This window comes from Corythoichthys intestinalis, chromosome 3 (genome assembly GCF_030265065.1).
Source record: "Corythoichthys intestinalis isolate RoL2023-P3 chromosome 3, ASM3026506v1, whole genome shotgun sequence".
Lineage (NCBI taxonomy): Eukaryota > Metazoa > Chordata > Actinopteri > Syngnathiformes > Syngnathidae > Corythoichthys > Corythoichthys intestinalis.
Window position 1 is genome coordinate 29162639 of NC_080397.1, and position 12150 is coordinate 29174788.

Sequence of the window (12150 nt, forward strand, 5' to 3'; positions counted from 1 at the left end):
ATAAATCTGCCTATGAACTAAAATGAGTTTGACACCCCTGCTATAGTTGATGGTAGGAGTGGGAACCTCTTGGTACCTCACGCTACGATTTGCGATACAAAGCTCACGATAACGATGATCTGACGATACAACGATTTTTGATACATTGGTCAGGAAATCATTCTAGGATATTCTAAAAACTGATAAACAGACAAACAAGTTTCTGCTGTGAATTGGAATGAGTTTATCAATAGTAGACGTCCAATCCATTTGAACTGGGAGGGTGGCAGCGAATGAACTTTCGTTCATTCGCTGCCATCCCTCCCACTTCAAACGGATTGAACGTCTATGGCATTCAGTGGCAGCCAATGCCAGGCAATGAGTAATTTTGGCTCTTTAAGGTAATTTACCTGTTGATTTTCAGTTACCTCCTGTTGATTTTGGGGTATTTTATGGGTAACTTGCTGTTTATTTTGCATTACAGAACAGGAAGTGACCTGGGAAAATCACCCAAATCAATAGGCAGTGACTCAAACCTCAACAGCATATGACCTGTAAATGCCCTAAAATGAAAAGCAAGTGACCTGTAAATGCCCTGAAAATCGGACCGAATGACTGAATGCTCTGGTTTTGAATGAACGAACGTTCCCAGTCTAAATGGATTGGGCTATGAGCTCAGTCAATGGCAGCCTTTTTTTTTTAATTTTTTTTTTTTAATTGACACCTTTTTAAACCGATATCTCGATTCTTGACAGGAGCATATCGATAACCTTTTGGAATACAAAGTATCACGATATAGCACCGTTTCGATATTTTGTCACACCCCTAGTTGATGGTAACCATAATGTTTTCCTTGTGGAAAAATTACACCCCTAGTTGATGGTAACCATAATGTTTTCCATGTGGAAAAATTTCAAACAAAAACAAGGAATCCATGGATCGCAATAACCACGTGGAGCATTACAATGACTTTTATTGCATCACAAATATCAGTGGTACAGCATTTGCAAAAGTGACAACAAAATATGAATTTCCTAGCGATACATAGAATATAGACTCCTGAGAACGGGTACAAAGATACACAGTACTGTCCATGAACTATAATCACGTTTAATTAGATTCTGTACATCAGCCATCATAGATCATATTCATGGTTGAGATCGCGGGGTCTTGGTCAAGTTGTGTACAAATAAAAACAATATATTCATTGAAGAACTAAATGAACATCCTTATGCAATTTAAGTGATGAATAATAATAACCCACATACTGATCCAAACAAATATGACAATACGCTCCTTGCAAAGAACAAAAAAAATCTAACTTCTTTTTCCTTCATCAGACATCTTTTCTTCCGCTATTAAGACAACACTGGAATCAATGGACAGTATATGACAAAGTGCTCAGCTCTGAAAAGGGAAAAAAATGTGCTACACATCATTAGTTGCTAAGCAGTGAGCCAGAAAGCCACACAATTGCGTGCACTTTTGAACTACAGTAGCCTGCAGGTGAATTTAAAACAAGATGACTAAAATGGATTTTAAAAATAAAAACGCCGTTTTTAAAATCAAAGCACGATGAGTCTTCTTTTCCAAAGGTTCAGTTGTTTTCTTTTGTTGCTGCGCACTGCTGCAATGCAAAGAGAAAAACAACAGTAAGGCTTCTTTCTTCATTATCAATTTTAATAACATCAAAATACTAGAAAATGCCATTTCTGGAGATATTGCGATGGTAGCTTTGCTGTGATGGTTGGTATATCGGGTTAGTTCCTGTTTATCTTGGGGCATTTCGAGTTCACTTCCTGTTTATGTCGGGTCACTTTCACAAAAATTTCAGGACGCTGAAGGGCACAAGTTCTACAGTTTTTGCTAAAAATGTTCGGTTTGGCCAAAATTTGCCAAAAACATACCTATTCATTTCTAATAGCCGAAATCTCGCCTGCCATTCATTTCAATTGCACAAAAAACTTCCATTCAGTCCTATTGAGTTCCAAGTCAAGTGACTCAACAGGAAGTGAACCCTAAATGGCTCCAAATCAACAGGAAGTGACCCGATATAACAACCGTCACAGCAAAGTTTAGCCAGAAACTGCATATTCTATTATTTTATATTGTTTTGCATTAAAAAAAATATAACTTTCATCACATTTTATCTCAAGAAAAACATTTTTAAGCGTAAGGGTTTATTCATTGTGTAGTCATTCCTTTGTACTGCCGCTATCTTATCTTCTTGTATACTTAGTGTCGCAATCTAAAGCACTAAAACGTCAGTGTTGTGGTCAAGGTATACTTTAACAGCTCGTGGTGGGCCATTGCTCTTAATCCTTGCCAATTTGCGTCACCAACAATTAGGATGATCGAAAAGAACATTTTTTTAGGGGGGTGGGGGGGTAATCAAATTATTTTAACTCATAATAACGTTTATCTTTTAGGAACTACAAGTCTTTCTATCCCTTTGATAAGTTAAACATCTGGCCTTTAGCAGCAGTGCTGTGAAAAGGGCATAAAGAGTGTAGCGGTGCAGATTTAATGCTTTAACCAGCATGGAAAGAAGAAAAAAAAAGACCACATAAATATGAGCGACTTTCCTGCTCCTATGGACACATGTGTAAGTAAATGGCTGTTGGTTCTACAGCCTAGTGTTTAGACACCTCTGGGTGGTGGTGAAAATAGTTGAAAACAGAAGTGCAGTCTGTGTTCTTGCGAACTCTGAGCCCCTCCCAGTCAAAATAGAATTCACAGTCAATGCACGTTTTTTTTTTACCAATACTTTTTCTTGTGGGAAATCATGCTTTGAGATGTACAGGGTCAATCTTTTAGACCCACTGTAAATAACAGTGTTGTTTTTGGCAGCCCCTTTAATTTTCTTCTTAGTCATATTTTAGTCATTTCAAAATCAGTCTGTTTTCGTCTATCAAAGTTCATAGGTTTTAAGTCCCGAAATATATATTTTTTTAAATTAAGCTTTTTAACAATTTTGAATAAACGTTTTCCAATAGTTTTATTTGCCACCGGAAGCAATGAGCAGGACTGTTAGCCGTAGCTGATGCCCACAAAACGGAAACAACACGGCAAGTTTACAAGGACGCTCGCTACACTAAAGGTAATGCTATGCTAACGCTACGAGTTACATTTAGTGTTTGATGATCTCTCAGTGTAGACCTTTAAAGGCTAGAGCAACATTACATGCCAAGAGATCTAATCTTACCATTCGTTTCAAAACAAGCAAGCCTGGAGTGCAGCCTGGCTTGAGGAACATCATTGTTTATTATGAAGGAGTTAACAACCAGTCACCGGTGACTGTCAGCGTGGGAGTGCAGGATATGTCACATATGTGACACAACAAAAACACTGCTACAATGCAGGCTACAATGTCACACATTATGAACATGACGGAAAATATGGCGCATTTTCGTCTCGTTAGATGAAAACTGGCATTCGTCTTCTGATGTTTTAATCTCGCGAGACACGTTTTTAGCTCGTTATCACCTTGACATGTAAATATTTTTGTTATCGTCATCGTTGACGAAAACCACAATGGTAAATAACCACCGTTCCTGTTGTGCATTGGCATTTTTTTTGTTACTTACAAATGGAGTCCTTTCGCCATTTTTGCTCCAGAAGGTCATCTTGGCGACAGTCTTGTGACCGGTGCGTTCGTCGAAAACCTGACACGTCTGGAAAGGCGGGCTGTACAGGTGCAAGCTGATCGAACCCTCAGTGTGGCTGACATTTTCTACGCGGTGCAAGCCGATGGAGTCTGTAACACAGAAAGAGCTAGTGTTCAGTCTGTGAATGCCAATGGAATGTTGTGAAATGTGGTTCATGGCAGACGCTTTCCCAGTTTTCCAAGCAGCAACAAGCACATTTTTAAAGTTACTGAAACCACTAAGCTTTTTGTTACGCAATAAAAAAAAAAAATGGCTCCGGAATGGATATTTGTGGAGTCTCAGTGAAACGTAGACACACCACAAGACACCTATGGACTATTTAGGGTCTTTGATAAACACTTTTGGAACATAGCAGCAGGAAGAGTTTTGAACTGCAAAACTTGTAACTGTATTGTAATATTAGCATTTGTAGGTCAAATGTTTTTGGGCTATTTTTAACACTTCTTTCTCATTTATAGCAGTGTACTGCGTGTTTTTTTCAAGAACACACCACAGATTTCTGAAATACCATGAGGCAAAATCAACAGTATATAGTCTTCCAGTTAATCAAACTTCAGATGTTTGATTCGTTCAACTCAGTGGTAGCATTTTAAGAGCAACCGGGTGATTCACATGAAAGCTATACATTACGGTGATGGACATTTACCAAAACTAGCATAATGTTATAATGACTCATCTTTTTCATCAACAGTTTAGCTCCCTAATATTTTATTTACAGTAACATATTGAGTCATGTTTAAAAACATGTAATATTGGAATATTTCTGATGCTGCATTGAGGTAAAAACCGCAAAGCTTTCATGGACACATGACAAATGAAATGACGACTCTAAAATCAAATGGTGGGGGGGGGGGGAGCATAATGGTGAACATGGTGAACTCTCATTTTTAAAGTGCATCAGTGGGTTGAGCAATTATGGGGGGAAAAAATTCAGTCAGGATTTAAATTTTTATTTTGATCATGACTAATGTATGACTATCTGAAAAATGTCTGCATAAGCTGCGAATAAATATTTTTAGATAAAGAAAATGAATACACTTTAATCAATTAATGAATGCACTAATAGGTATTTGGTTTCAAAAGTTTAAAGTCACAACATGCTCTAGCCTTCTTTCCTTCTAAACCAGGTCGTTTACAAGAAGAAAAGAACCAGCATGTGTTTTTTGACTGTCAACACTTTCCTGTGAAACACCGACTGTGTCCTGGGACCTCTCTCACTAAGCAGCCTCTTGCTCACGTTTTGCTGCTTCTGTAGTCTCCAGCAGAGTTCACTACATTCATGCCTCAGTTTAATTAACAATAACAGTAGTAAACACACTGCAAACTTATAATTAGACCATAGATAAGTCTCAATTTTACTTTCAGCTAGCTATTTTTATTATTTCAAGAAATCTGAGTAAAATTTACTTGAAGCACTGGCAGATGGTTTGAGTTATTTCTAGTAGATTTACACTGAAATCGAGGGAATTCAACTCGTTTCAAGGGGGTGTATTTTTGCAGTGTACGCGAGTTTCGCAGGATAACTTCACACAGTTTAATGCTATGCTAACTCTAATGCAGGTCGGACTGTCAGTGGCAAAATTAGTGGCGTGTTCACCACCATCCACAATATTGATGTCTTTTTACTAGGGCTGTCAAAATTATTGCGTAAACGAGCGGTAATTAATTTTTTAAATTAATCCCGTTCAAATATTTGACGCAATTAACGCACAAATGCCCAGCTCAAACAGATTAAAATGAGAGCACAGTGAAAGGTTTACTTGTTGTGTTTTTCGGAGTTTTGCCGCCCTCTGCTGGCACTTGGGTGCGACTGATTTTATAGGCTTCAGCACCCATAAGCATTGTGTAAATAATTATTGACATCAACAATGGCGGGCTACTAGTTTATTTTTTGATTGAAAATTTTACAAATTTTATTAAAACGAAAACATGAAGAGGGGTTTTGATATAAAATTTCTCTAACTTGTCTTTTAAGAAACAAGTCTTTCTATCCATGGATCGCTTTAACAGAATGTTAATAATGGTAATGCCATCTTGTTGATTTATTGTTACAATAAAGAAATACAGTACTCATGTACCGTATGTTGAATGTATATATCCATCTTGTGTCTTGTCTTTCCATTCCAACAATAATTTACAGAAAAATATGGCATATTTTATAGATGGTTTGAATTGGGATTAATTGCGATTAATTACGTTTAATTAATTTTAAAGCTGTAATTAACTATTAAACTATTAAAATTTTTAATCGTTTGACACCCCTACTTTTACATACAGTGGCTGCTGCTGCTGCTGGTGGCCGAAAATGACTAATTACCGTATTGGTCCGGATATAAGACGGACCTGATTATAAGACTCTCTGTTTCAAGACTCAAGTTTGAAAAAAGACTTTTTGAACACCAAATTAATTTTTATACAGAAAATAATTACAGTACATCCGAAACAAATGATTATAACAATATATTTGAGAGAAGCATATTATTTTGCCTCATTCAAATCTTAATATCTGAACATTTAAATATGTAAACTAACGTGCAATCACATTCGTAAATGAATGGCTTCTGGTTTTGGGAATGTAAATAAACCAATCTATTGTGATCAAACAACAAAATTCCAATAACTGCATTAACCGTCAAAGTGAAGTCTAACTATAACTGTAGTGTTGAAAGAAATCTGAATAAGGAAAAACATTGCAATAATGCAAACTGGTTAAACTTGAGAGTAGCCTAGATCTGTCATGACAGAACATCGCTTCAATGATATCTGGGGCCATCTAGCGTGAATTGGGAGAGTAGCTGGGATCTGTCATGACGGAACATCGCTTCAATGATATCTGGCACCATCTAGCGTCTTGAATGGGTAAAATGTCTAGACCGCGAATATATATATATATATATATATAACCGATGTCGTTATATAATGCAAAAAAGATTGCTTAAAAGTTGGCTGGGACAATTTGAGCCTTCTGAAAAGTTGGTAGTGTTTTGTGGAGACTTTGAGATTGCCAACACTAAAATAAATGGGACGTCTACCACTGCTCAATTCATGAAACGAACGAATGAATGAAATTACATAAATTTGACCAGAACTGCAGATCGGAGAATTATTGCGCGAGAAGAAAAGCATGCAAAAGACATTGGCTTTGTCACACTCAACTTGATAACGCCCCGTGAAAGAATGCAGACATCTGCTTTTATTCTTACCGTTTATATAGGCCACAGAGTTGTTCTCCAGGATCTTGTGCGATTTCTCGGTCATCTCACCGCCTTCGCCCGTTGGCCAGTGGTACTGAGTCTCTTTGAGCTCGCCCTGGAGCATCTTCATGAAGCAGTGAGAGTCTGAGTGGTCGTGGATGCTACTGCAAAGTGGTTAAAGCACAAATGTGTGCGCAGCAGTGTTAGTAGCTGCAATACATTCCAAATTATCAGCTTAACGTGTTGCGTGCCGCCACGTGTGAACCGAAAGAAGTAGCAAATATTTACACAAGTGGTATGTACACATGTCTAATAATTACCTCCGTCAAAGAAACTGCGTTTTAACACTGTTTGCGTGCCGTAAGGCAAACAAATTCTGATTAATGTTGGCTTATTTGTTTAGATGTTGGCTTTATTCATGATTAAAACATGTTATGGTCCTGTTTATGATTATTTTGATTTGATGAAATTATTATTATTTTACAAATAAAGGTGGGAACCTCACGAAAACGATCTCACGATATCACAACAACTATCGATAAAAGGAAATCATTCTAGGATATTCTAGAAAACAACTAATAAGCAGAAAAAAAAGCTATTTTCATCCTTCCGTTTGTCACTAGTAGACGTCCAGTCCGTTTGAATTGGGAGGGATTGGAACAAATATTCACTGCCATCTCTCCCAGTTCAAATGGGTTGGATGGCTATGGCCGCCAGTGGCAGCCAATGCCAGGCAATGACTTGATTTTGGGGCATTTCACGTCATTTCCAGTTGATTTTCGGTCACTTCCTGTTGATTTTGGGGCATTTACAGGTCACTTCCTGTTGATTTTGAGTTACTGAACAGGAAGTGACTCAAGAATGTCCCCAAATGAATAGAAAGTGACTCAAAATCAGCAGGAGAACCTGTAAATGCCCACAAAAGACTGGCTGTAAATGCGGTTTTAGTGCCATTGACAATGCTACACGTCCATTTAAGTAAAAAAGAATAGGATGTCGAGTTTTTTTTTTTCAAATTATTTGAAATGCGCTAAATTCAAACTGCTTTCACTATCCAGAAAAATACCAATGTAATACAAAAGCGGGTTGTTTTTTTCTTTGTAGATTTTACAATTCTAAAACAGATTTTAACCCTTTCAGTATAAAATGACAACTAGGTTAATAATTCTGATCATGCATATAGTTATATTGTCTATACTGGACTATATTTATTTTTTTAAAAAAATTAAAAAAAAACTTCAGGAAATAATCCTGGTTTCCGTTAAATTCATGGATGAGAGGATTTATTTATTTATTTTACATGAGTGGAGGGAAGTTAAAAGGGTTCTCAAATTATATAATACACAAGTAGGCACATATTGTATATCAGAATTTTTTTTTTCACGTTTAGGGGTGTGACAATATATTGAAATAGTGATGTATTACAAATTACATTGCATTCCAAAAGGTTATCGATATGCTCCTGCCAAGAAACGATAAGTTTTAAATATGTGTCACTGTTAAAAATAAATAAGTAAAAAAAACAACCAACAGGTTGCTACCAAAATCTTCCACTAGAATAGTGTCCATATTAGCTCACTGGCTGCCATCGACGGCATGAAACGTCCAATCCATTTTTACCGTCAATGGCACTGAAACTGAACATTCACAGCCATTCTTCCCAGTTTGGGATCACTTCATGTCCATTTTACGGCATTTACAAGTTACTTCCTGTTGATTTTGAGTCACTTCCAATTCATTTGGGGACATTCCCGGGTCACTTCCTGTTCAGTAACCTAAAATCAACAGGAAGTGATCTGTAAATGCCCCAAAATCAATAGGAAGTGACCAAAAATCAATTTAACTGTATATTGTAGAATGATTTCCTGACCAATGTATCGATAATTGTTGTATCGCCCATATCGTGAGATCATCGTTATCGTGAGCCTTGTATCGCAAATTGTATCATATCGTGAGCTACCCAGAGGGTCCCACCATAGGTGGAGTTTGACTTTTGTGGCGGGGGGGGGGGACCATGTTGATAACCCCGAAACGCAGTGTCAGCAATAAAAGCAACTTACAAGATATATGCTCTGATAGTTCCTTAGTCCATGCTCATATATACTGGCATCCCAGCTGTGTGTGTGTTTGTGCATGTGTGAGCGTGCACGTTTTTCTGTCCTACCTAGTGGAGAAGTACACGCCGCATCCTTTTTGACAATATTCCAGGCAGAAACTGTCCTCAGGTGGTTTTGGCTAAGCAAAGCAAATGGCCGTCTCTAAGGTGCTAGTCAAATGATGTGTTCGAAAACTAAATTTGACCCATTATAAAAAAAAAAATTTTTTGTTCATTTCCTTCATTTTTTTTTTGTTTTATTGCTATACAACTTTTATAGACAACATTTTACCGACAAAGTCTTAATTTTAAATTCATATATAGGAAAGTCCATTACATGCAATGACACCCCGGCCCCCCTTAATTTCCGTGTATGTTTCCCACTCCTATTTGCGATATACCACCAAGTTGAAGAGAAATTAGTGACTCTTCCCATTCCCTATACACCACTTGCATTCACATAAAGAGATGATTGATGATTATCTTTTTTTATTATTATTTGGAGCAATTGAGTGAAATTGTATATTTCACAGTAAGCCAATAAGGTTGGGCACCACGACGAAAAGGGGGCTAAAGCATAAGCGGATTTTAAGGGTGGGGGCAGCCCCACCCCGGTGGCCGAAGAGTGTCATTGCATGAAATTGACTTTCCTATATATATATTAAAAGTTGTAAAGCAATAAAAATGCAACAAAAATGAATGAAATGAACAAAAAAATATTTTTTTATAATGGGTCAAAATTATTTTTCGAACAGATCATGTGACTAGCACCTTACACGGTCATTTGCTTTGCATACAATTTTCCAAAAAAAATAAATAAATAAATAGCGGAGGGCAATTTTATTTTCCTAATGATTTTTTTTCTTGGATTGAAAATATTTTTTTTGATTGAAGCAACTTTTTGGGGGATCGAATGATTTAGACGCAAATGTCCTACCCATAATATGGCCCAAACACAAAAAGGATTGCTTCAATCAAAACTTTTTCAATGAAAAATTAAGTGTTCAAATGCAAATTTTTCAATCTCAAATATTTTTTCGCATTCGAAAATGTCTTCTATGATTGAATTTTTTTTGATTAAAGTGATTTTTTTTTTTTTTTTTTTTTGAAAAAAAAATTTTTTTTTTTAAGCAACTTATTTTTTGATTGAATAATAAAGACAAAAACGTCCTAGTCAAAATGTGGCCCAAACACAAATCAGCATTACTTTAATCAAAAGTTGCTTCAATTAAAAAAAAAAAAAACTTGCTTTCACATGCATTTTTTTGAGTTCCAAATTTATTTTTGCATTCAAACACTTTTTTTTTTTTTTTAATTGAAGCGACTTTTTTTTTTTGGAAAACATTTATTTTGATTGAAGCAACTTTTTTTTTTACTGAAGCAACTTTTTTTGGATTGAATAATAAAAAACACAAATCTACCTCCATATAGCTCTGCCCATGGGGTACTATTTTTGACTGGGGTAACTACATTGGCACGACACCGGCGGGCGTACCATAATCAATGGATGACGATCTTGGCGAAAAGTATTGCCTAAGCAGCCTGATTTAGAATTTTCCCTCAAGAATGATGGGAAACAAAAAAACGCTCATTGTCAACTTATTATTATAAATATTCTTTTAAGTTAATTTCATTGCTTACACTGCGTTTTGGGGTCATCAACATGTTGTACCCCCCCCCGCCCCAAAAGTCAAACTCTGCCAATGAGCTAAAGGTTTACAAAACATTGCGCTGCTCTCTCCCTCTCACCTTCCATGGCCTTCTCCCCAACACAAGATGATCAGGTTGAACTTCCCATTGCCTTCGTCCACCAAGTTCCTGGTGTATCTGCAAACAAAATGTTGACCTATGATGACCAAATTCAAAAACTGAAAAAATGTCAATAAAGCATTTTTTTTAGACTGAGTGAAGAAGATATTGAAGCATCTAATTGACGTTCATTCCTCCCTTCACATTCCGTCAGTGGCTAAATATTTTGGAGGCAGCTGCTAAGGCTCCATGGTGATCTTCCTGCCACTGGAGCCCAAACCTCTGCACACACACACACACACACACACACGAGCGGGTGTGTGTCTTTTGCTCGATGGTGATTGGTTTACAGCACACCACTCACCACCTCCTCCCTGTTCCATTGGCAATCAAAAACATGGCAAACTATTGCAATACACTATGAGGTGTGTGGTGTTTGCATGAAGTCTGGCAATGGTGATGAATGGCATGGGGCATTTTCCCCCATAATTCATATTTTAATTCACTATTAATTATGCGCTATTGTCAGCTTTAGTCATCAGATCCACTTGAACTGGGATGGCTGGTGCTGAATAATCATTGGCGGCGAGAGACGTCCAATCCACTTGGACTGGGAGGGTCCCTTCAAGGCCAAGTTAATTGGACGTCCATCGCCGCCAATGGCAGCCAATAAGTTAATATACAAAAAAACAAAAAAAAACTATTTTATGAGGTATGTCAGCATCAGTCACAGAAGTAGTATTTAAACTAACCTATCCAATATTATTGTTGTATTTGAGATGCGATTGATGGTGCAAAATCTAAAAATGCAGAATATTAAGAATCGAGTCATTTCGAGCAAAATCGAGTCACGTTTGACGCAAATGCAGACGCACGTACTTAGCAAGCGTGCAAAGTGCACCGCTGCTCCATAAATGAGTAACAATTTATCCTCAACATTCCTAATAGTGCATATTTAGGAGAGAGTTATTTTGGTTTTTTTTACCTGTGTTTGTCAAAAATGGCGTATTTCTTCCAGTCCTGGGGGTTGCTTTTGTAGGACTCCATGAGCTCTGTCACTTCTTCGACATTAATGCTGTCCTCCTTAAAGATTTCGTGTAGCATTTTGGTCAGTTCTTGCAGACTTTTTGGCGTTTCCATCTTCTTTTTGTGTGTGGGTGGCAGCGAAACCTCTAAATTAAGAAGATGCTCACCTTCTCACTTACTTTGCGCTACACTCGCTCACGCTCGTATTTATTTATTCCCGGTCGTACCATTTATGGATGAAGGGGAGGGGCGCCACGAAAAGTGATGTCCCTCGCTGGGGGTGGGTGGGCTTTAGTATGACGAAGGGCGAAAGTGTTTGTCTTCAGTTTCGACTTGAGTATGCCATCCGCAACGACCACGTGGATTCGTTGAAACGAGCCCCGTTTCAAAGCAAACCTGAGTCCATGTCACACCATAAACACAATATTGGATCGGTCCT

General features: G+C 37.4%; 1 protein-coding gene across 1 annotated transcript; it reads right to left on the bottom strand.

Moving 5' to 3' along the window:
- Window positions 1–932: 932 nt before the first annotated feature.
- Window positions 933–11912, bottom strand: cdo1 (cysteine dioxygenase, type I). The gene is made up of 5 exons (XM_057831926.1): window positions 11671–11912; window positions 10686–10763; window positions 6851–7005; window positions 3567–3736; window positions 933–1606 (listed from the first exon to the last, which is right to left on the bottom strand). The coding sequence occupies exons 1-5, from the start codon at window positions 11823–11825 to the stop codon at window positions 1577–1579; spliced, it is 588 nt and encodes a 195-aa protein (XP_057687909.1). The 5' UTR covers window positions 11826–11912; the 3' UTR covers window positions 933–1576.
- Window positions 11913–12150: the final 238 nt, after the last annotated feature.

Coding starts and splice junctions, on each gene's coding strand:
- cdo1 (XM_057831926.1), bottom strand. CDS start 11,825: ATGGAAACGCCAAAAAGTCTGCAAGAACTGACCAAAATGCTACACGAA. Junction 7,006..10,685: donor TGGGGAGAAGGCCATGGAAG/GTGAGAGGGAGA, acceptor ACCACTTTGCAG/TAGCATCCACGACCACTCAG. Junction 1,607..3,566: donor ATGGCGAAAGGACTCCATTT/GTAAGTAACAAA, acceptor TTTGCATTGCAG/CAGTGCGCAGCAACAAAAGA.